A 23213-nucleotide genomic window follows, 5' to 3' on the forward strand; every position below is an offset into this window, starting at 1 on the left:
AATCAACATCAAAAATGAATTTGTCATCTGTATTATGGTTATGCACAATATTTACACCCAGCGACAGAAAGGCTAGGAACAATAGGAGCATTTATCAGTGACATCCTTTCCCCCTGGGGATTTTGCTCATAACAGTGTTAATTTTGCACTTATTCCACAGTCTTGCATAACATACTTTGGAGTAATAGGAATTCTAATCCACAAAATACACAGAGCAACATAAAAAAAAACAGTTGTTTGCTCCTGGTTTTTCATCAAAAATACCCCCTACTTCCTGTGTGACAAGACATCCTGTCAGGTCCATTAAAAAAAAAACAAAAAAAAAAAAAACAAAGCACATAAAAACAAAGCAAGTTGTGCAGCAGCCTGATCCATGTTTTCATGCGGTTTACACCAAATTCTGACCCAACCATCCAAACGTCACAGCAGATATGGACTCATCAGATCAGGCAGGATTTTTACCAATCTTCCACTGTCCAACTTTGGTGAGCTTATGTGAATTGCAGCAAGTTTCCTGTTCTTAGCTGACAGCAGTGGCATCCAGTGTGGTGCACCCGGTGTGGAACCTTGACACTGTAGCCCAACTGCTTCAAGAGTCGACACAGTGTGTGTTCAGAGATACTGTTGCCGTCCTATGAGCTTGAAGCAGTCTGGCTATCCTATTCTGACCTCTGGCATCAAAAAGGGATTTTCTCCCAGAGAACTGCTGCTACACCCTAGAGATGGTTGTGTGGGAAAATCCCAGTAGATCAGCAGTTTCTGAAATACTCAGACGAGGCCGTCTGGCACAACCACCACATTCAAAGTCACTAAAATCACCTTTATTTCCCCATTCTGATGCTTGGTTTGAACTTCAGCAGGTGACCACACATCTACATGCCTCAATGCATGTAGAGTAGTTGAACAAATATACCTAATAAAGTGGCCAGTCATGAAAACACCCTAAACACCTTGCAGATATTCATTAGCAGCACCTACTAATAGCCTAATCATTAAAATGGGCAAGTACAAAAAAAAAAAAAAACATTACTTCAGCACACCACATCCTGCAGTGAGAAAATATATGCAGTTTATTGATAGATGCAAATAAGAGGCACACACAAAATAATTCCAATCAATAATGCATTAGTTGTGAGTTCAGGGCATGTTTTACTTCTGTTGAACATTAGAAACAGTCAGTCATGGATTAAAAACCTGCATGCAGGCTGTTCATGTGTTGCCACACTGGACATTTAAAAAAAAAAAAATATTATTTATAACTTGAAGCTTTCACTGTGGCTGGCATGAGACAGAAAAAAGGTCCGGCCGCTGCTGAATAACATAACCTGATAATCCACATATGAAAATAAACAGAAATTCCAGTGACTACTACAGGTTTACAACTTACATCATAAATACTTTTTTAACTGCTGCTCATATTCATGGCTTTTTAAGACCTGCTCGGGCTCATTCGTTTCTAATATCATCTACAAATCATTGTACAAAAATTGTTTCTGTGAAAAGCCAGTTTCACAAAGGACGAATGACAGGAAATATTTACATTAGGGTTGAGTCAATGTAACAAATACAAAAGAACAAAAGGCGCAGACGAACGTCAACAAACATTTAAATATATGATAAAAATGAGCAAAGGGGGAAAAAGCTGGGCGTAGTAGCACAGTAGTAGCAGCGGCCTTATTATGGTGCCAGTGGTTTCGTTGACCGAGTTAACTTAAAGAAGGCTGCCTTGATCATTCCAAGTATATGCAGAAAAAACTAAAATAAAAAGTAAGGATAACCCTCCAGCATTTCTGCAGTACACTATGTGCCCATGACAAACCATGAGAGAAAAGGTGCAAGACAGTAAGCCTGCAGATGACCTCACATTTCCATTGTCAGAGAAATTAGCCATTCGGTTTACATATGGACAAAGTTAGCTGCACATGTAAGTACGACACAGCATTACTGACACAGAATGTTATGAATTATTATCCCGTCAGCGCGTAAAAATGTCTCCACTGACATTTAATAAATACACACAACACAGTGCCAAACATGAACTTTGGTAAGTGTATTATTATGAATACTGTCCATATTCTTTTTTCCCCCCGGTGCATTCATCAAGATCACTTGAAAAAGAAGGATTCTAGCTCTCATAAGAATGGTATGAGATTTTACAAAAACAGTGGCATTTTCACAGATCATTTTTGATGCTAAGCTCACTGCAGCAGGATACTGTTGGTGTACATAAAACAAAAACACAACAGTTCAGAGTGGACGGCTAGTTTAACGCATGGATCTCATGCATGAAGGAGTAGAGCAAGTTCCTCTAGAGGATCGCACCTTTGTATCCCATCCTTTGACATTATTGGTCTTCCTCACGCATAACTATGCTTTCACCCGCAAGTATTTTTCACTTTAGTGAGTAGAGCAGTTCAGCAGTATGGCAGAGGGACAGAGGGTGAGCTGAGGAGAAGTACTGACAGCACAACCAGTCCTCCAGCTCTGCGTTCCTCTCTGGCTCCAGTGAACGCTCTGCAAACTTCATCATCAGCAACGCCCTTTTCACATCGAGCCAATTAAGGAGACCCTCGTGTCGGGCTCCATCAACAAAGCCTCCACCTTGTCCGTGTCTCTCCCACTGCTGCTCCATGAGGTCCTTCCTGGGCCCCCAGAGCAAGCTCTGCAATATACGCTTGGCCTCCTGGATGTGGATGCGTTTAATGGGGTCAGGCTGGAGAAGGAGCTGAGTCAGCCTCTGGAGGCCAGCTGAATAAATGGAGACAGAGGGGATCGGAGGCAAGTCGTCACAGTGGTAGTCTTGTTCTTTCAGTGCTGGACTCACCTCAAATGGGTTTGGCTGGTGGAGGAGCTCATAGATCAAGATGCCTGTCTGGAACTCATCAAATTTGCGGTACTGGGCTGCCGAGAGGATCTCAGGCGCCAGCCTGGCGTGGTCACGTTTGATGCGAGGGTCCACACTGGTCGACGCAGCATCTTCAGATGAGCGGCGCTTGGCCTTTGCAAAGTTGCTGATCAGGAGCCGGGGAAGGTGACGCTGAGTGTCTGCACCACTACCATTACTGATGCTGTTTTCAGTCTGGTGGTTGAACTGAGCGGCCCTGCGCTGATGAGGCACCAACAACAAATTTTCTAGGCAGAGGTCACGGTGCGTGACCCCGTGCTCTTTTAAGTGTTCCAGGCCATTGCAGAGCTGCAGGAGGAGGAAGCATACACGACGCTCGTAGACTTCTGGCTGAGTTTTGTGGAATGCCTCCCACTCCCGAACAAAGTCAGCTGCTGTCTGCTGAGGGATCTCGGGAGTGATGACCACCACTCGCTCTCTGTCTTCCTGCTGGCTCTGCACAGATGTGGAGGGCTGAGGCAGTGGTGAAGCAGGTGTGGGCGACATGGAGACTTCATCAAAAGGCAACATGCTCTGGGGGACACAAGCGAGAAAGTGACCACAATCCTGCTGAAGGTTGAAGTGAGGAGGCATGCTCTGCTGCACCGACAGGCCGTAGAGATGGCCCTGTTTGGCTTCAATGCTTGGACTCTTGCAAATCTGTAGAGGTATGTACACAAAGGAAGGGAGAAAGCAGAAAAGAAGAAAGGGACAAAGAGGGAGGGAGGGAGGGGAAAATTCCAGAGAGATGGGAAGGGAGTGGAGCCAAGAAACATAGAAAGGAATTCTTGTTAGTTAAGTAACAAGGTCAGTGCTAATTCAGTTCCTGTTCTCTATTCATGTGAAATCAGCACCCTTGATGGTCATGTAAGCTCAATCCTCAGTTGAAAAGCTTGTGTAAAAAGAGTTTTTATGCCACAATTTGGTAAGTTGATAGCAGTACTGGACTCCAATTAGAATAAAAATAAACTACTATAGCCCCTCAGTGTCCATTCTCTTTCTAGAAATAGAAATTTTTAAACTTCTCAGAATTCATCAGAATTTTGAAACACCTCTCATTAAATTTGATTTATTTTTAGTCTGTGATGGGACCAGATTTTCAACAATAATAATATCTCTTAATTTCTTAGTGATTAGGTTTAGTTAGCAGCACGCTGAAAAGCAGTACAATAAAAAGCATACTATGTAACACGGATAAACGCCGATATACAACATTATCATTACCACAGGGATGAGTTCATACCGCCTTGTGTGAATAAGTTTATCTTGGCTTTGGACAACAGAAAGGGTTTGTCTGGCTGTAAATCCTGCCTGGAATGTAAAGATTAATCAGCCCAGAGATATTAAGCAAGAGTCTGGGCACCCAGGCTGTGGCATAACACGCACAATACAAACAGCTGCTATTTTGTACAGCACTAATGACTTTGAGGGCAAAGATCAGTCCACCATCAACCACACCCTTCTTCTTGGTTGTTTACATTACATGCCTTTAAGGTTTGTGCTGTAGCGAAGCCATCCCATCTGCAGCCTTTCAACAAATACGACTACCGCCCAGTTTTAATCTCCTCATCCTGTCCTCAAACTGTCAAGTACCTGCTTAAAAGTTCAACACCCACTAGGCCAACTGCACCTTAGACAAGCGAGTTTTTAGTTGCTCTCTCTGCAGCAACCGACAGTTACGAGTAGAGCAGAGTCTGCACTTGTATGCTACATCTCTGTTACAATGTACCTATACTTATCTTCTGTACACAGTTCTCCAATCTCATTGTACATCCTGTATAATGACAATAAAGGCATTCTATTCTATTCTAACAATACAGGTTTTACATGAAATTTTCATTTCATTTAAACGTTAGCAATTCAAGTAAATCATTATATGATAAGACAAACAATTCCCAACTAGGAATACAAGTGCACCAGGTGGTCAAAGCTTAAAGCTTACACTTAACCAAAAGTAATGGATAACCAACAGCAGTCAAAAGAATGTATAAGTGATTCAAATAATCAGTAATTATCAAAGTGATAAAATATAGCTTGCTAAAGTTTGGCCATGAGTTGAAACTATTGGTTCATATTTCAAATTAAACTGTTGAATAAATAAAGCAGCTTACCAACATTAGGAACATTTTATAAATTGTTCCAAAACATGGCTAGCTGGGAATTGTTAGCGAGCAGTATGGATTAACAGCTGAACAGCAAGATGAAGTTGAAAGCGTTCACAGTACTTATACTGAATAAATGAATATTAATAACTGTTAAGTGGAGTATTAGTAGAAGTGGAAGAATGCTGCAAATAGTCAATACTGCTGCTTTTTTCATGTTAGATGTGTTCAAACAGCACTGTGGCTTTTATTTTGAAGCAGTCACAGGAAACAAGACAGGCTGCACGCCTGGCCCTCTTTACAGCGCCCCATTGTTATGTAGAAAAAGTACTTGGTTATCAAAAAAGGCTAATTATTCACTGAGATACCTTTATGTAAGTGACATGAGATTGTTTTTAGTTGCCCGGTTGCTCTTTTTGGGTTAATTCTGACAAAGTTCTCACAGTGTGTTTTGATGAGATTGTAAAATATGATACACAATATCTCTCACATGCAAATGAAGCTCAGTATTTGGGGATTACCTTTACAGCATAGGAGTTGCTGGGGTCTGAGGCACAGGCAGCAGAGTAGTACACAGCATCTCCTGCATTGCAGCTGGGCTTGTTAGATGTGAGCCTGAAGAGAGACCAGTTGCTCTCTTCAAACCTAAGTGGGTTCTTCTGTGAGCGAGTGAAGTGATCCTCACATTTTAGAGCCAGGCGCCTCAGAGACTCTGCATACAGGCCGCCCAGTTTGGAGTACACTCCTTCTCTACTGTCTATGTTACTCAGAAGGGTCTGGAGCTGCAGGCTCGAGCCGAAATTTGGTGCCGAACCCGTTTCCGAGGATGAGAACGGCACACTGAGCTGGGGAGAAGAGGAGCAAGTGATGCTGCTTCGGCAGTGTACGCCCAGTCGACCATGAGCCTTGACTGGCTCGTCCAGCGTCCGGGATCTCAATGGTCGAGCTAGGGGTGTGTGACAACGTTCCAGAGACTCATTGGAGGAGAAAATGGGCCGAGTGTCAACGGGGCTGGATGGTAAACTGGATCGGGAACTGACATCTGCAGTTCGACACACGTTGCTCTCTGAGCCGGTAAACGGGAGGCGCGGGTATGCGCGAATGGAAGGTTTTCCGTTTGCACCATCAGGAGCTGACACAGTGCGGCTGGCCATTTTTTTCTCTGGGAGTGGAGGCGGCTGGCTACTTAGGCTGTTAACGGAGGGAGGGTTAGGAGAGCCTGGAGCTGAAGCCGCTGGACTTCTAGGAAACGGAGAAGAACAAGACATTCGTGTAGCATCCCGAGACCCTAGGAAGGAAGAAAAATAATGTTACAAGGTCTGCCAATAAGTTACTGCAAATTAAAGTACGGTGAAACTCAGACACATAAATGATGTAACACAAACTGTCAACTTGGGAATTACAAGCTCCCACATGCACACAAACTAATACAGAAAGAAGCAGACAGCAGTGTCTACTGGCAGTCTATCTTTTTCCTGCCTTTATGGATTCACACACTATATCCTCTGTGTCTCAGCGTCCTTGTAAGTTAATTTTCTTCAACAGCATTCATGACAGAATATTCCCAGGTGACAGCTGTGAATCTGATTTATCTACTACGCCCTTTCTGTCACTGCGTACTGCTCAGCCTTAACTCATACCTCGCTTCCTCAAAAAAAAAAAAAGAAAAAGGAAATTTCCACAATCCTGGGTCCAAGGTGACAGTCAAAACTTCCATCCAATTATGAACCATTCGTCAATTAAAGACTTAAACTTGGAACTTGACACTACACCAAAGAAGACTGAAGATACTGAGATAATTGTACGGTGCAGTCTTCAATAACTGCTTTCACGGTGGGGAGAAGATTGTAAAGGGGGGAAAAAAAAAAAACCCTAGGATGTAGCCAAGCCCTTTTTCCCCTCGTTATCAGAGTCCATAATTATCTTTTCAAACAACATTGCCCAGGAAGTTAGAGCAATTACAAGTGTCTGAGCGCCACCAAGGTTTAAAGCTGATATGTGAAGGATGACAACAATTTCCAAACCAAGGACACATTCCTCTCATTCTGAGCCACGTCTCAGGTTTGAAGACTGCGGGAAGCATGAACTAATGAACCCGTCACAACAAACGTACATGTGTGCTGGACGAAAGATGAATGAGAGATAAGCTGACAGCCACTAACTGTAAATCCCTGCAGAGCTTCCTTTCCTCCTTTCGGTGTTGTCACTCAGGTTAACTCTGAACAAAGTTCACCTTTATGGTTAACACTCGTAAAAGAGCAAAACAACTTCCGTGGATACCCAAGTGTACATGTCAGTAAAATTCCCCAACATTGCCATATATACATATAGTGCATGTTTCTGTTGGATTAAATTAATGTGTACCACTTTTTTTTTTTTTTTAAATCCCCTTAACTGGAACAGGTTCAGCATGAGCTGCTTACCAGCGTCAGTGGCAGTCAGGTTGTCAGTGGAGGCAGTTGATAGGCTGGAATTGCTCAGGATCCGGAAAGAAGAAGTAGGGCTCTCTACTGACCCTTGTTGGGTGCAGCGATCCAGCTCCATGTTGCTGCCACTCATTTTACCCACTCTGTAATGGGGAAAACATCAAAGCAGGGATAATGTTATACGAATTGAATTTCGTGCACGTTTTTTTTTCCCGTCTCCACTGCGGTCTCTCCAGCCTGCTGCAGTGTCTCGACGCAGTTAGTCTGTTAGTTTGCAGCAGAAATTGGCAATTTTTTTTTTTTGTGTGCCCATTTGTAAATGTGGAACCATTCCTCTTCCTCTTGCTTGTTCTCTATCTGCACTTTGTAAGTAATAAACACGCGGGAAGAATGACAGTTTCATTTGAAATGATGAATACGTTGTGTCAGTTTCACTTCTTTGTTTGACAGATGCACTTCCTGATACAGCATTGTCTTATTATTGCAATAATCAAGGCTTGATGAAAAGTATAACGTCAATCATATCTGAAACCTTAAAGTGAGACTGATTAACTGCTGCTGAGCATTAGCTCCTGTGTGTCCGTCCACAAGAGGCAATAACAGCATAGTGGCAAATTGGATTTCCCTACATTTCTCAAGACTCCCTACAGTTTAGTTTCATTTTCCTAATTTCTGATTGCGAGGATCCCTCTGATTTTGATGCATCAGTTTATATACTTAAAATTAGGCATAAAAATATTACCAAAATTCCTCCTATTCTTTTTCCTGACTACCTGACTATCATGATTGCCTCTTATCATATAGTGAAATCTGTTCATGAACAGAGTTTCCAATCAAGGTGACCAATTAGGCTGAGTGACGGCCATTCACTCTTCTCATTATACCCGCTAATGGCTCAGAGAGGCAAGGTCCCATCCCTACCCTTCATCTCCCGGTCCTCTTGTCCATCACAAAATGACTCCTCTATCCATTTATCTGCTGGCCCCTGACTTCAGTTCCACCATAAATCAGCAGAACAAACAGACAAGGAGAAGAGAGAAGCACAGGGGGGAGACAAAGGGTTAGGTATTCTCTCTGTTGGTAGTTAGCTAAAGGGTTCGTTATCATTTTACAGACAAAGGAGCCACGATGAAAGGCAGTGGAAATGCTGAGGCATGGGAGAAATGCTAATGGGCATGGGGATTATGAGTGAATGTGCATGTATGCATCCGTGCATGTCTCAGTCTGGATCTCTCCGATTTGTATCCAAAACATGAGATTTTTCACTGCTTATGCTGGAGGATGAGCACGGATGAGCAAGCTTCTTGAGGAAAGGCACGCACAAAAAAAAAAAAAAAAAGACTCAGATTAGGACCGCATGGAAGAAGATACAAGCGCTCAGGGTGGCACAGCATTTGCCCTCATTATTATTTCTTTTACTAAATGTATATAAAATATATGTCAGTTCGTTGCTGCAAACACTTGGCATCTGCAGTGTGACAAAACAATTAAAAAAAAGGATTTTCACTTTATATAGTATTGTATAAAATTCACATTATGCACCAAAATACACCTTTTTCAAGATCACTGTGATTGGGATGCCCAATTTTAGTCTAAACATCTATTAATAACTTTGGTTTCTCATTTCCTCTGAGGAGATCTAGTCACCTCAGCAAAACAAAGCCCGCTTGAGATATTCTTATTGCCCCCTGCAAACCTTTCACATGGGCTTTCTATTCCGTTATCAACTCGGCTACTACAATAACCTAGTTTCAGTACAAACAATCGTGGTACAGTAACTAACCCGCTTGATCTGCTGTGCTGAAGTGTGTGTGTGTTATTAATAAAGCTGTGGGAGACGAGCTTTAAAAAGGCACTGGACTGGAGTTACAGATAAACAGCTAGAGATAGCAGTGTAACAGTGTAAAATAAGACATAAACCAAACTGCAGCAGTGTTGTTGCTGTTGTTGTTGTGAGTCAGGCTAATGCAACTGATTTCACTTCCTGACTCTTAGGTCTTTCATTGTGGTAAACACATAAAATGATGCAGTGGGTGAGAAAGCAGACACACACACACACACTGCATTTTTAGAGTGTGCAAAAGGTCACATAGATACGTATACAAACACACTTGGATTTTCAGGGCTATTTCATGCAGAGACATAATCTTTTAGTCGTGGTCTAAGCTGGTTATAGAGTATTAAGCATATACCCGATGAATTCATAATATACTGTCCGCCCTTTATGTACACTACGGGAAGCAGAGGTGGTAGCATCCACACCATGCAATGCAAGGAACACAACCTCTGCAAAACTTGCATTGTTAGTTTATACGAGACTCTGCCAGAGAGAGATTGATTGAACTGTATCTCCGGTACCATGAAACATCTCGCGTCTTCCTTTTATATAACGACTCACAGAAGTAAATTGCTGTATACTGCATTTCTATTACATTGGGTTATATTTTATCCTGCTTGTTGTGCAACCTCTGCATGCTCCAACAAAGAAGAAAGAGACACATTGTTTGCTTCTCAAGACTGTAGGACAGTTACCAAGGCTATATAGTTATATAAACCAAAGATCCATTAATGTTTGACACATATCCTTGTTATCTCTTGTAGACTGCTCCAGGCTTACCTTGTCATCATTTGTCAGCTTTTTTCTTCATTCATTTTCACTCAGTCCACATGCAAAGAAACTGTTTTTGAAATGCAATTTTGTCACTCTTCTTCTCTAAGCATGCAAAATCTATTATAACCATCATCCTTTTCATCTTACCACTATTGTTACTGTACCAGTGGGGCAGGTTAAAACAAGGAATTATCACAAACGCTGAAAAACGCTCCATGAGATTAGAAGAAGAGCAAACTGCAGTTTGTGAAAGAGGAAGGAAACAGATTTGACCACATGCTATGCTACATCTAAATTTTGGCTCCTGATGGAGATGTGAAAAACAAACCAAAAAAAAAAAAAGCAGAGCCCACCTTAGAAGCAAGCATATTTTTTAATGATCTTCCTACAACACAAACTCTTCACAAGCCAAACGATTTTGTGTCTTACTAGTGACGCGCATGGGGGAAAAAAAAAGTTGTTGTCAGGTGCCTACCTCATGCTGCAGAAGCAGAGGTCCTTGCTGGGCCGGTTGGTACGAAATGCCCCTGGATCATACTGGTGGCTCTCTAAAGTCACGCCATGTGTAGTAACACAACCCTGGTCCCACACGAGTCATATGTGTATTTAAAGTGTCTCACAAGAAAAGCAACAGCATCCATTAGATGCGAGGAATTAAAGCGCCCGTATTTCTTATTTCGTTCACCTGCGAGTTCACTTTAGAGAAGCCTCAAGTCTGCCAGACTGCAACAAGATGCTATCTGTTCTGCAGCAGAAAGGGGATCAGGAAGGCTTTGTGCAGGGAGGGGCGGCAAATCCTGGAACAGGAGTTCACAGAGCAAAGTCAATTCAAACCCAAGTCAAGTTGAAACCACAGTGCTGATCTATAAAATCTACTTCTATTGGTGGCAACTGATTGCCAGGCTGGAACAGTTTGGGAGTTGCCCCGGGACAGCAATCTGTTCACTAAAGCCCCTCCCCTTGGCAACCTTCACACACCACTTGACACGCCATCCTTGTTAAAGAGTGGGCTATTTAATCATGCACACTCATCCATGACGTAGGCACATGCACCAAAGCACACACCTCCTAAGCTGACCCAACATATAATACTGTGGTCGACTTGTTACAAGGAATAAAAGAGCAAAATTTGGTGTTTTATGCTATGATCAAAGGCTTTGAGAGGCAATTTTTTTTTAAACCATCTGTGGCTTTTAAATGATTCAGAACATCAAAATGCTACTTCAAAAGGGGGGCATGTACGGGTATCTTTGAGTGGTGGATGTCTTTCATTTATTCAGCAAACAGAAGTTTTTGCAACTACTCTGCAGTACTTTTCTCCGGTAGATCCTTGGTGACCAGGGTCATTTGCTGATTAAACAAACTAAACCCACCGATAAACTTGGAATGCCACAAAGCCAGAGCCGTCACTGGCTGGGTAAAGGCGTGTTCCCACATGCATCTCAACAAGGTATTTTTATCAGCGCAGAATGTTGGCAATGTCATAACAGCAAAAACGGCTCCTTTCTCAAATTACCGCAAACATAAAGCCATTGAAACGCGATGAGCAGTCTGTGTTGTCTTCTAGGCTTTTCCAGATTCTAGTTTAAGATGAGAAAACATGTGCTTGCATTGAGGAAGTCACATTGCGCGTATCTGTGTGTGCGCATGTGTGTCTTGCACCTCAGCGTACCGTTATACACAAAGCAAAGTTTATTTTGAGGGGGGAGATCATTTGATGCTCTAATAACTGCAACACACGGCTTCTTCTCTTTTTCTTGTTTGAAAAGCTGACTCAGACAGCAGTATGTATTCTTAGCCACATGCAGTTCCAGTTTAAGGCAACTCTTTATTTTTTAGCGCTTGCATATGACTTCAAGAACTAGGGAGCCTGCAAAGAGGAATATTCATCATTTTGCATATATAGTAAATGATGTAATTAAATATGTTTACCAAGCCACAGAAATGACCAGCGTGCACATTTCAGCAGATACACACTACTGTGAAAAGGTCTTGAGTAAACCCCCCCCTCATTTCTTTATATTTTGCTTCCAAGAAGCCAGGCTTTCTTGTAATTTTTTTTAAGTGCTCTTGAGCAATCACACTCCAGGCTCTCTGAAGGTCTTTACAAGTTTTTCTTTGGACATTGGCTGCTTTTTCACTCTTTTTCAGTCCAATCCTTGACCCTGACCATTTTGAGAGAAATGTTTTTTTCTTTGTTTGTTGAACCACTTAACACTGACCTGTGAATCATTCAAGCATAAATAAAGGTCACCTAACTCAAGGGATAACCCAGTGTTGTGTCCACACATAATAGAATACTTAGTAAAAAAAACTTTTAAAAATAGACACACATCTGGTCCTTCAGTTGATCCAGCTACTGTTCACTGAAGCCTCATCAGATATGGTCTCAGTGAAAGGGTGGCTGTCAAGAACCCGTTATTAAGGAAGGGAACAAGGAGAACAGGCTGAGGTATGTCAAATTACACAAGAACTGGACTGAAAAATCAGTGGCAACAGGTCTGATGGGGTGATGAAACCAAATTTGAAATTTTTGCTTCCAATTTGGTTTCATCACCCCATCAGACCTGTTGCCACTGATTTTTCAGTCCAGTTCTTGTGTAATTTGACATACCTCAGCCTGTACGACAGTGAGTGTCTGTAGCCATCTGTAAAACACGGTGTAGGCTCTGTCATGGTTTGGGGCTGCATTTCCATCAGTGGTGCTGGGATCTTGCCAAAAATGATGGCATTATAAACACAAAAGTACCGTCAGATTTTGATCCATCAATCTGGAAAGCACCTGATTGGCAAAGGCTTAATTTTTCAGCATGACAATGATCCCAAAGACACTCCAATGCAGTAAAATGTAGCCAACATCCAAAAAAATTGCTCTCAATCTCCTTCAAGAAACCTGGAGAACTATTCCAGAAGAATAGTTAAAGTCCTTTGCACAACACTAAAAACACACATATACTTTTTTACATTTATTGTCTATTGTGGTGCAGCCAAAACTAATTTACAGTAATGTAACACTGCAGTGGACTACTTAACAAACACACTTTGTGCAATAATTACAATTGAAAATGGTCATGCTGCTAGCATGAATAGAACAAGGCATGCATTAAGGAATACGCTGCAACAGTCTGAATGATCACAAGGCATTAGAATGGAAGCTGAATTAAGGCTGAATAATGATGCTATGAAAGGAGAAGGCACTGCAAGTTTTACACAGATGACTGTAGTAAGATGCTGGTATGTGCACATACGTATGGTCATGGGCACTGAACAGTGCCTTACATGACATAATCTGCATCGATACTATAGTATATACATGTATACAGTCTATATAAATACAGAAAAGCAGCAACATAAGACTAAGTGCATATTGTAGATGCTAAATAATAACAATGAAACCACACTGTCATGGATTAGCCCCAGTCCCATAAATGCTAGTACAAGTCACCATTACATAACAATAGAACAAGTATTTGCTACAATAGGCATTTCAAGTTTGATAAAACTGCCTTCATCTTATAGTAAATCAATAGTTTACCTCCATGTAATTCAGTATCTATTACACTTTTTCACTGCTGCCTTAAAATAAACAGTGTTTGAACTCCCCATTCCTGAAGCCGACTCTTGCTGGGTTTTTATCACTATTTAGCTTGAAGAGTATTTACATATTATATTCTTACACAAAAGCTTGAGAAATTTAGTTGGTACATTTTTGGATATTACATGATGAGATATAGGATTTTGTACCTGCGATTCTTTCCAGAACAAAGTAACATAGTATAGTTCATGAATACCATCTGTGATACTTTGTGTTGGTCAATATGAGTGACGAAGTAGTGTCAGTGCCTCTACTTGGCTCAGCCTTCTAGTTGGCATTCTGTCATTGTTTTTGACAACATAATCAACTGAAAAAGCACAATCAATAATGAAAATCATACATTTTTACGAGATCTACTGCTGTATTGGTGTTCTCTCTTGTTCAAGGGTTAACTAAATGTGGAAATGTAAAACAAAAAAATACTTTGCTATTCTTACCTGTGCAGTTTCTTGGGTGGGGGAGGTGGTGGATTGGGGTCGTTGCTTGTAGCTCCCTTCCCTGCTGCCAGCGGCTCTAATGAGCCGCCATGCAACGGTTGCTTTGCCGGCATGCTCCCGTTATGCTTGCCCTCCGCCTCTGCACCGTTGCCCTTAGTTTCTCCCTGATAGGCACCATTGTTGGTGGCAGCTGGGGGGGCCGTGCCTGGCTCTGTCATCGGAGGGGGGCCACTGTGGGCCTTCGAGTCCCTGGCTTCCTTCCAGACAGCAGCACCATTGACTACGGCTGTCACCCGAGAGGTTGCCTCGGGGCTGGCAGCTAACTTTTTCTTTTCTGTTTCTTTCCGGTCTCTTTCTTCCTCCTCCTCCTCTTCCTCAATGCGGCCGTTCCAGCCAGAACTGTGGTGGTGGGGCTTGTGCCATCGCTCGGATGCTGTGCTCTGGTTCTCTGTAGTGACCTTGAGGCCCTCTTTAGTAGAAACGAAGAAAAGCATGGGGAGTTCAGTGAGAGGGACAGGAGATGAAACAGATGGAGAGAGACTGGAGGTTAACAGTTTGGGAAGTTCAGGAAGTGGGACTGGAGAAGACATGGACGGTGAGAGGCTGGAGGTGCCCAGTTTGGGGGAGCGGGTGCTCCTCTTTGGAGGAATGGGTGGGCTGGACTGTGGCTTGGGGTGCAGACTGGGGGCATAGCCTACTTCTGTGGCCAGAGAGACGATGCTGTGGCTGGGGCTGGGCCAACGGAAAGCTGGGCTACTCTGGTCTTTACGTGCTGTGGGGCTAAAGTGGCACTGGGTGCTAACAGCTGAATCTGGGCTGCTCAGGTAGAAAGTCCTGTTGTTCTCTGTGTGAGCAGCCATTACGGTGATGGTGGCCCGTTGACTTTCTCCTGAGAGTTCATGCTCAGAGCTCAGAGACTCCGTAGTCTGGTTTGGGGACTCAGGTTGTGATTGCAGTCCATTTTCTTGCTGCCTGCGCTTTTTCTTAGTGCTCTCTGCATAAATGGGCTCTGAGTTTTTCTGTCCACTGGGGGAGATGGGAGTTGACCGTGGGCTACCCACAGCTGGTGGGCTTTGGAGGCTCCTTGAGCTGTCTTTTCTGTCTCTTGACCCTTCTGGCCCAGGAAGTGAATCTGTACTGCTACGATAAGAACAAGAAGAGTCTGATAAGCTGTACTGTTTGGACAGGACAGGACGATGGGAGTTAGGGCTAGTGAAGTCCACAGAAGAAGTGGTAGAAGTGCTGGATGTCTTTTTGGTAATAGCAGCCGTGCTCCCGCTGCTCATACCATTGCTATGGGCTGTGACGGGACTAGTAGGGACAATATCCACTGACAAGGGTATCTCCACAGCTGCTTGATGAGATGCTTGATAATTTGACCCAGCAGTCACAACATTTCCATTAAAAGTGCTTATGGTTCTCATAGCGGCTACATTATTTTGCTGCCTACAGGAGTCTTCATTGGCATTTTTCTTTAAGCTCTGAGAACTTCTGCCTTCCTCCTGGGTGACATAGATATTGCTCGTGATCTTTGAGTCAGTGGGCAGGATATTGGGGTTTAAGGGAGTCAAAGAGAAGGAGTTGTTACAGTCCTTCTTGGCATCAGGACTCAGAACTGCCTCTCTATGGGCCTTGTTGCAGCTGCTACTGTCAATGTAAAGAGGTGATAGGTCTAAGAGCTGCTTCATGTGCAACCTCTCAGATGGGCTTTTTGTGTTTTCCTCCTACAAATAAACATGAATGCGCATTAGCAAACAGGCAGAAAGATACAGCTAAAAAAAAAAAAAAGTTTGATGCAGAAATAAACGTTTTAGGAGCCCACCTGCTCGATGTTCATGTTGACATCTGCAGCATCACTGGTGTCGAGGCTCATCATAGTGGGTTTAACAGCAATTGTTGGCTTGCTGTAGGGTGAAGGAGCAGTCAATCCAACTTCTTCATCACCTCCGGGGCTGCTCTTCAAACACGCGGCTGGTGCGCCGCCATCCAGGACGCCAACAGTCTTGTGTGCACTGAGCGGGTGGAAGCAGTTCTTACAAGAGCCGGGTTTCCACACGTGTTCTGCAAAGTCATTGCACGCTGACATCTTTGGTTCGCTAAATCAGGTTTGGTCAGAAGTGGCTGTGGAAGTATCTGGCAGATGCAGGATAACCTCTCATGGCTGGGTTGCAAAGACACAGGGTGTTGGTCACAGGGCAGTATGTAAAAGACAGAAAGAAGAATGCAGCACATTGTTAGAATATTTAGTTCTTCGAGTCAGTATAATCCCTTTTTGGCCACATGGGTGAGTCATAATTATAATCCCACGTGTCTCTGTGACCTACTAAAAAAAAAAAACTGATGTAAAAATCTCATCTAGCCTTTAATTTCTACTTCCACACTTTACAAATAAAACTACTGTGACTTTCTAAGCACCAAACTGCAGTTCATATTTCCTTAGAGATGCACCGATCTGCCTGGAGAAAGAGTATCAGACCCCCCCGCGTGGAGACACTTTTATTCATTTTGCCTCTAAACTGCTAACACATGCATGGTTTTCTGTTTCAAGTTGCCATAAATCCCAATAAACATTATAAAAAAAAAACAAAAAACAAAAAAACATGGAAAAGTTCAAGCATGTATTTAAAAATTAAAAGACAAGGAGGCCCAGGCTAACAAGTATCTCTGACTCCATAGACTTGTTAAGATTTTAGTGTCATTCACGGATGTAACTTGAGAAGACCTGATGTCTGCTGCACTGCGTGTTCCCATGCCCTCTTAAATTAGAGGGTATATGGTTTCTGTTCAACCAAAGGGTTTGCCGGTGCGAGCCTGGCAACATAAAAGCCCTCCAGAGTCCTTTGCAGCCCCCGATGTGCTACCAGAGGACGGAGGAACCTCAAGCATCCTGGAGGTCGGAATGTCAGGAATGTCTAAAGGCGCAAGTCTCACCAGGATGAATCTCACACCCACGACACCCCCCCCCCCCCCTTCTACACATGAACACACAAACAAAATCTCCCACTCCACATGTGTGTCCTCCTCCTCTTACAAACACAACTGAGACACACACCTCCTTCCTTTCCCTCAGTGAGTCCTGTTTAACCAGGCTGACAGTGAGAAGATCAACACCATTTCAGAGAGATCATTTGTTTCCTTGCAGCTGGGGGTCTCTATTTATGCCCCGAACACAGCTTTAATTGTCTCTCAACAAGGTGCTGCAATGACACACGGCAACATTAGCTCACTATTTAGATGCACTAGCTGGAAAACACTCGCAGAGGCAGGAGGATCAACAATTAGTCTTAACACTATGAAAAAGTTCTCAGCTAACCTTCGATTTATTATTGAGAAATACTAAAGAAAACAGAGGTAAGGCCTGTTAAGACTCCAGTTAATTCTTGGCTTTATGACCTAATAATCCTACAGGGCATGATGAGTGGTCCCACTGGCAAAGCTAAGATGCATGTTTACATTTTTCTTTGTTCTGACTGACTCAGTTCAAGCAGGAAGGCACCCGCTAGCTCACTGTTTGTTTAACCGTTCCTGCGACAACAGAGGAAACCAAGGCTTGCCTAACATCTTATGGCCCTGTGTATGAGTCATGTGAAGAGATGACTGATCAGAGACGCAAGGGATTATTGGGCCAGTACTTCTCGAGAGAATAGACCTACTGCCAGCCACTCTCTGCTTTCAAGGCAGAGAGTCACCATGAACCACGTGGGAGTTTCATCTGAAACTGCTTTGGTGCTCTGTCTGTATTTGCCCAAAAAGACTGACACATGTGTGTGCCAAGTTGCACACAGTTTTGGTGATTCCAGCTCTTGTTGACATGTTCAGCTCTGCTTGTTTGAATAGAGATAGACCCTCTCGTCTACATTCCCCACACCTTCTCAAGCTCATGGTCCAATTTTTCTCACTTCCTCTTGCTAAAAAAAAAAAAAAAAAATCTCATGAGAGTGTTAGAAGTTGGGGGCTAGAAAAATAACATGGGCACAAGGAAAAATTACTTGAGGATGGATGTGAATTTACAGTTTTGAGCCACCACCTCATATAGACTGTGTAACAAGCCTCTGCCCTCATTTCTTTTGACCTTTGTACACACACTTATGTTTCAAACACATCCAAAGAGAATCTAAGCGATTTAAAGAGTTTAACCCAAATTTTAAACCTAAAACTGGCCATTTTCCCCTTGATAAACAGGGTGTAATGTATAGAAACATCTGATTAGATGGTAACAATTTAAATGCCTCACAGGTATACTGAACTATCTTTTTTTTAAAAAATCAACACTCAACAATTGGTGAAAAAGGACTTTGTCTGAATCCTGAATCTTTATGCAGCAGCACGCAACCAGGCAATCATCAGATACAGGAGCATACGCCCCCCCACACTCACGAGCGTGCACGCGTAAGCAAATAAGCAGGAGCCGTTATGAAGTGTAGGTCATCTGATGGTTATTATTCTAGGGTTACTGTAATCTACAGTCACGTCCTACTGCCTGCTTTTTAAGGAACTGCTTTGTGCCATGCAAGCAAACGCGCGCACGCACGCACGCACGCACACACACACACACACAATTAATTGGATGACATCCCCACACAGGAAAAAAAAACCAAAAACATCCACTCATACATAATCAAAATAATTGGACAACCTCTAATTCATGTCACAGTCTGATAAGCAGGTCACTTCAGTGTGTAGTCACTCACTTTGAATACAAATCCTTTTTCGGGTAACATTTGTCACGCCTGCTCACTCACACGGCACCATTCATTCTGGGGGAACAACCTGTTTTTCCACAGCCACTGGGGAGACACCCCCCCTGCCAAAAAAACCCCCAACAACTTGGGAACTTTTCTCTAAACTTCCAACCTGGGGTGCTGGTGGTGGTGTTATTGGTATATTTTGTGAGCATCAGCTTTAACATCCGCTCGACGTGCGGTAAACACCCCACGTGTTTCGGTCTGAGATTCTGTTTTTAGATGAGGTACACGAAGATTTGGCTAAAGGATGGTCTCGCCTCGGCAAATATGGTTAACGACGGATTATTGTAACTGGAAAAAAAACCCTTTATGTCCTTGCAATACTGTGATTTACACATAATAATAATAAATAAAAACATCCATATTTCTATACATGAATGAATACGACACGCATTCCTATACAAAATATAAGTGTAATAACTTTGCTCAGCCGATGAAGCATGTGTCGCCTATACAAAGAAAATAAAGGGGGAAACGGCACCTACAAAGAAATCATGCTGAAGTAGCCAAGGTTATCCACCGACTGCTTACCTGCTCGGACTTCGTCCTCCTTGGCAACACGAAAGCGTTCCAAAAAATAAAATAAAATAAAAAATCAGACCTTAAAATAATCAACACAAGTGCAAATGATCTCGTGAGTCCCACAGATGTCGATATCCGTGTATCTTCAAGTATTCCACAACCGGCAGGTCAAAGACGCAGGAGGCTGTGCGCTGCTGCGGGCTGTTTTCGGCTCCAGCCGGGCAAGCTGCTGCTGCTGTTGCACTGTGCAGAGGTGGAGTGCTGGAGCACAGTCCTCTGCAGCAACGTGGGGGAGAGCACAAGGAGGTGGGAGGAGCTCCTAACCAGCCAGCCAGCCTGCCATGCAGTCTGCCCAGTGGCCACACTCCTGCTGCTGGCTGACAGAAGATTTTTTTTTCTTTTTGCACAGCCCAGCTTGCTATAATGTTATAAACTTTAAGCTTCAGGCTGCAAAAGATGCGCACTACTTCCGACATTTGCAGGTTTATTCTGAAAATATTCAGACTGGATCAGTGATCCTTTGAAGCACAGAGAGTGGATCAACACAAACTTCTCAGGGTTTTCCTGCTCCTTTCTTCCTGCTACCCCCAGGACTGCGCCTGCTTCTGTTCATCATGGTGACAGAGTAATAGAAAAACACACTGCTGCTGCTACTGAGCCTGGCTGGACCCCTGCTGGTTTCCATTACTGGCAGCAAAGCTCAGGGACTGACAAACACAGTCAGTGTGGATGAACTCAGTCATCCATAGAGATTAACCTTTTAACTGTGTCCTCTAACATCTTACCAAGAAATGACACTGAAACAAACTATTAACGCTTGCCTTCTGACTTATTTAAAAAGAACTATTTAACACAACACCAGAATTAGTTTCATGGACATTTATTGTTTTCTGTAGTGGGTTATAAATATACAAAGAGAGACAGGCTCTGATGAGATTGAGGATTGTGGACTGCTTTAAAATCTAAAGAAAAAAACAGTATTCAATCTGTTAAGCCTCAAATCCAAGAATCCCATTGATATGATCTATTGCCTGTGAGGGACACATCCGTGTTTATGAATTGATTGGACACAGAACCTTGCAGTTTCCTGAAACGCAAAGATTTATAGCAGAGCTGAGACAATCAGCATAAGTGGCAGAGCAGAGACTGAACCCGGGAGATGGGATATCTTTTACAAGACCACCTGTTGAATTTGGAAAGAGTTGCAGTCCTCTCAAGAGGATTAAGAGTTTGTTGCATTTCATCTATTTTTGGCAACACAGCACATGTAATAATTCTGCTAATGGGATAATTCAGATTGGTGCATTGCATAAGAGTGCGGGATAATGTGTGAGAAGCTTCTAGGCGCATTCAGCTAATGGACACAACCCAGGCAGCAATGGATTGCATAAAAAAAGAAAGAAATCTTTTTTTTGTTGTTGTTAGATTAAATTTGTGCAGGAAGTGGCACATCTTGCTCCAGTACTGAAGTGTATCTGTGCTGAGAATCTTCATTAGCTTCACGCAGTGTCATTCTGCAAAGTCACAGGAAAGGCTGTCATATAAAACTGAGATATTGTGGGAACATCCAAATGAGAGGAACACAGCAGACGGGTAGGATCGTTCAGAAACACTGCAGTCCAGGAAGAATTTTTCCATACATAATTTCTGAATTACACAGCGAGGGAAATCATGAGTGAAAAGTGTGGAGGAAATGTAATTTGGCTAGATGTTTCATAAGTAACATTATATCGAAGCAGGAATGTCTGTAAAATAAAGTCGAGTTATGTGCCAAAAAAGGAAGAGGATATTTGCAGTTCCCATAATGGGCACTTGAGGAAGGCTCCAAAAGCGATTAATTCCCCCCTTTGACTACTGTGTCAAACTGCCCAACTTTACAGCAGAAATTAACATGTTTACAGCCTAGTACAAAAAAGTGTTGGCATCTACAGCCAGCTTCTCCCCTTTCTGACAACTGTACAGGGGTTAGTTTACTTATAACTCACTCATAAAAAATTTACTAACTCTTTACATGCTGCAAAACCCCAAACCATCACCCCTCCACCACCGTGCTTGACAGTTGTTAATGGGGTGTTTGTGCTGATATGTTGTGTTTGCGTTTCACCAAACATGGCACTGTGCATTATGGCCAAACATCTCTTTGGTCTAGTTTCTCCAAAGCACATTGTTCTTGAAGTTTTGTGGTTCTGTCAGATGCAACTTTGTAAACCTAAGCCATGCTGCCATCTTGTTTTTTTGTGTTTTTTCTTTTTTTTTTGTTAGAGAGAGAAGAGGGTTTCTCCTGGCAACCCTTCCAAACAAGCCAAACTTGCTCACTCTTTTTCTATTTGTACCGTTGTGAACGTTAACATTTAAAATGCTAAATAAGGCCTAAATAAGGCTAAATGTAGAGCCCGAGTTTGTTTGTTTTTTTTGCAATTTCTCTGATCATTGTACGGTCTGACCTTGGGTGAATTTGCTCATACTGCATTTGCTTTGTTTTGTTAGGAGTGCATTTTTAGCTGCTCATCTTTTATAATGCTGCCATAAATTACAAAGAAAAACCGAGCCAGTTAATGGTAATCTGGCTGGTAATTAAAGGCTCTGACACACTATCCATGCTGATGAATTAGCAGTTTGTTGGCATGCTGCAGGCTGCAGTAAGTTTGTGTATGCAAAGGAGACTGAGATGGAGGTAACCTCCCTGTACACTGCGACATGAGGATGCTGTTGGGGAAGAGCCAATCACACACTGCCCAGGTCCCAGCCACAGATACAACATGAGGACAGTGAGATATGAGCATCGCCTTGACGTCTCAGTATGATGTATGTTGTTTTCCCTGCTGATGTCCTTTTACTTCCACAACATCATCACTTCCACACAGACACAGAATACATTAATTAAAATATTGACTCTATAATGCTAATGTTAGTACATTTTGATCCAGTTATGCAGAGAAAGATGGATTTAGGCTTTAAACACCTACATGTACATGTCCATTGCTTTGCTAGAAATAATACCACTCTACCTGTTCTCTTTTCCCTGTGAATTATTAAAGGGGCAATCCTTTCAAATTAAATTCACAGAGGAGATAAGTGGGTTTTAATGCAAAGTAGCAAGAAATAGAAGAAATGGTCTTCTGGCGATTAAAGGCATTACTGAGGTCAGACAGAAAAAGCACAGTTGTGGTCCACTGTCAGTCCTGATAAGTAGAGTGATATTAGAGTAGAGTGTACTGCTAAGAATGTCTTCCAGTTTTAAATCGGTGCTCTGCACAATGAATTACTGGGTTTAAATGAAAGAAATAATATGAAAGCTGTTTCGATTTCTATTATTCAGTTAGAAGGCCAGTCCAAACTGAATATTCCATAAAATGCATGTGTGTGTATTCTTCCTGTTATGTGTTCTTATAATAAATAGGCACACACAGACATTTACAGTACTATGCAAAAGTCTTGAGCAACCTCACATTTATTCTTCAACACAGCCTGAACTCTCTTTGGCAAACTTTCATGTATTTTCTTTTAGCAGGCTCCAGGAATAGTTCTCCAGGCTTCTTGGAGGACATTCAATGCTTTTCTTTGGATGTTGGCTGCTTTTTGTTTTGTTCTCTGTCAAGATGATCCCACACTACTTCAGTAAGGGTTGAGGTCAGAGGCCTGGGGAGGCCAATCCATGACTGATGCTGTTCTACTGTGTGTTTTTCTATTCAGTTATACTTTTACTGCATTGGCAGTGTATCTGGGATCATTGTCATGTTGAAAAATGAAGCTGTTCCCAATTGGACACTTTTCAGATGGTATTGCATGGTGGATCACAATCTGATGGTGCTTTTCTGCATTCATAATTGCATAATTTTTGACAAGATCCCCAACACCACTGGCTGAAATGCAGCCCCAAACTCTGACCTC

At 42.6% G+C, this 23213-nt stretch overlaps 1 protein-coding gene across 1 annotated transcript; it reads right to left on the reverse strand.

Annotated features, from left to right (window-relative positions):
* Window positions 1-1030: 1030 nt before the first annotated feature.
* Window positions 1031-19562, reverse strand: prag1 (PEAK1 related, kinase-activating pseudokinase 1). The gene is made up of 6 exons (XM_030742964.1): window positions 19332-19562; window positions 15878-16216; window positions 14056-15779; window positions 7410-7555; window positions 5508-6274; window positions 1031-3544 (listed from the first exon to the last, which is right to left on the reverse strand). Exons 2-6 carry the CDS (start codon window positions 16139-16141, stop codon window positions 2393-2395), a joined length of 4053 nt encoding a protein of 1350 aa, XP_030598824.1. The 5' UTR covers window positions 16142-16216; window positions 19332-19562; the 3' UTR covers window positions 1031-2392.
* Window positions 19563-23213: the final 3651 nt, after the last annotated feature.

Source organism: Archocentrus centrarchus, chromosome 12 (genome assembly GCF_007364275.1).
Source record: "Archocentrus centrarchus isolate MPI-CPG fArcCen1 chromosome 12, fArcCen1, whole genome shotgun sequence".
Classification (NCBI taxonomy): Eukaryota; Metazoa; Chordata; class Actinopteri; order Cichliformes; family Cichlidae; genus Archocentrus; species Archocentrus centrarchus.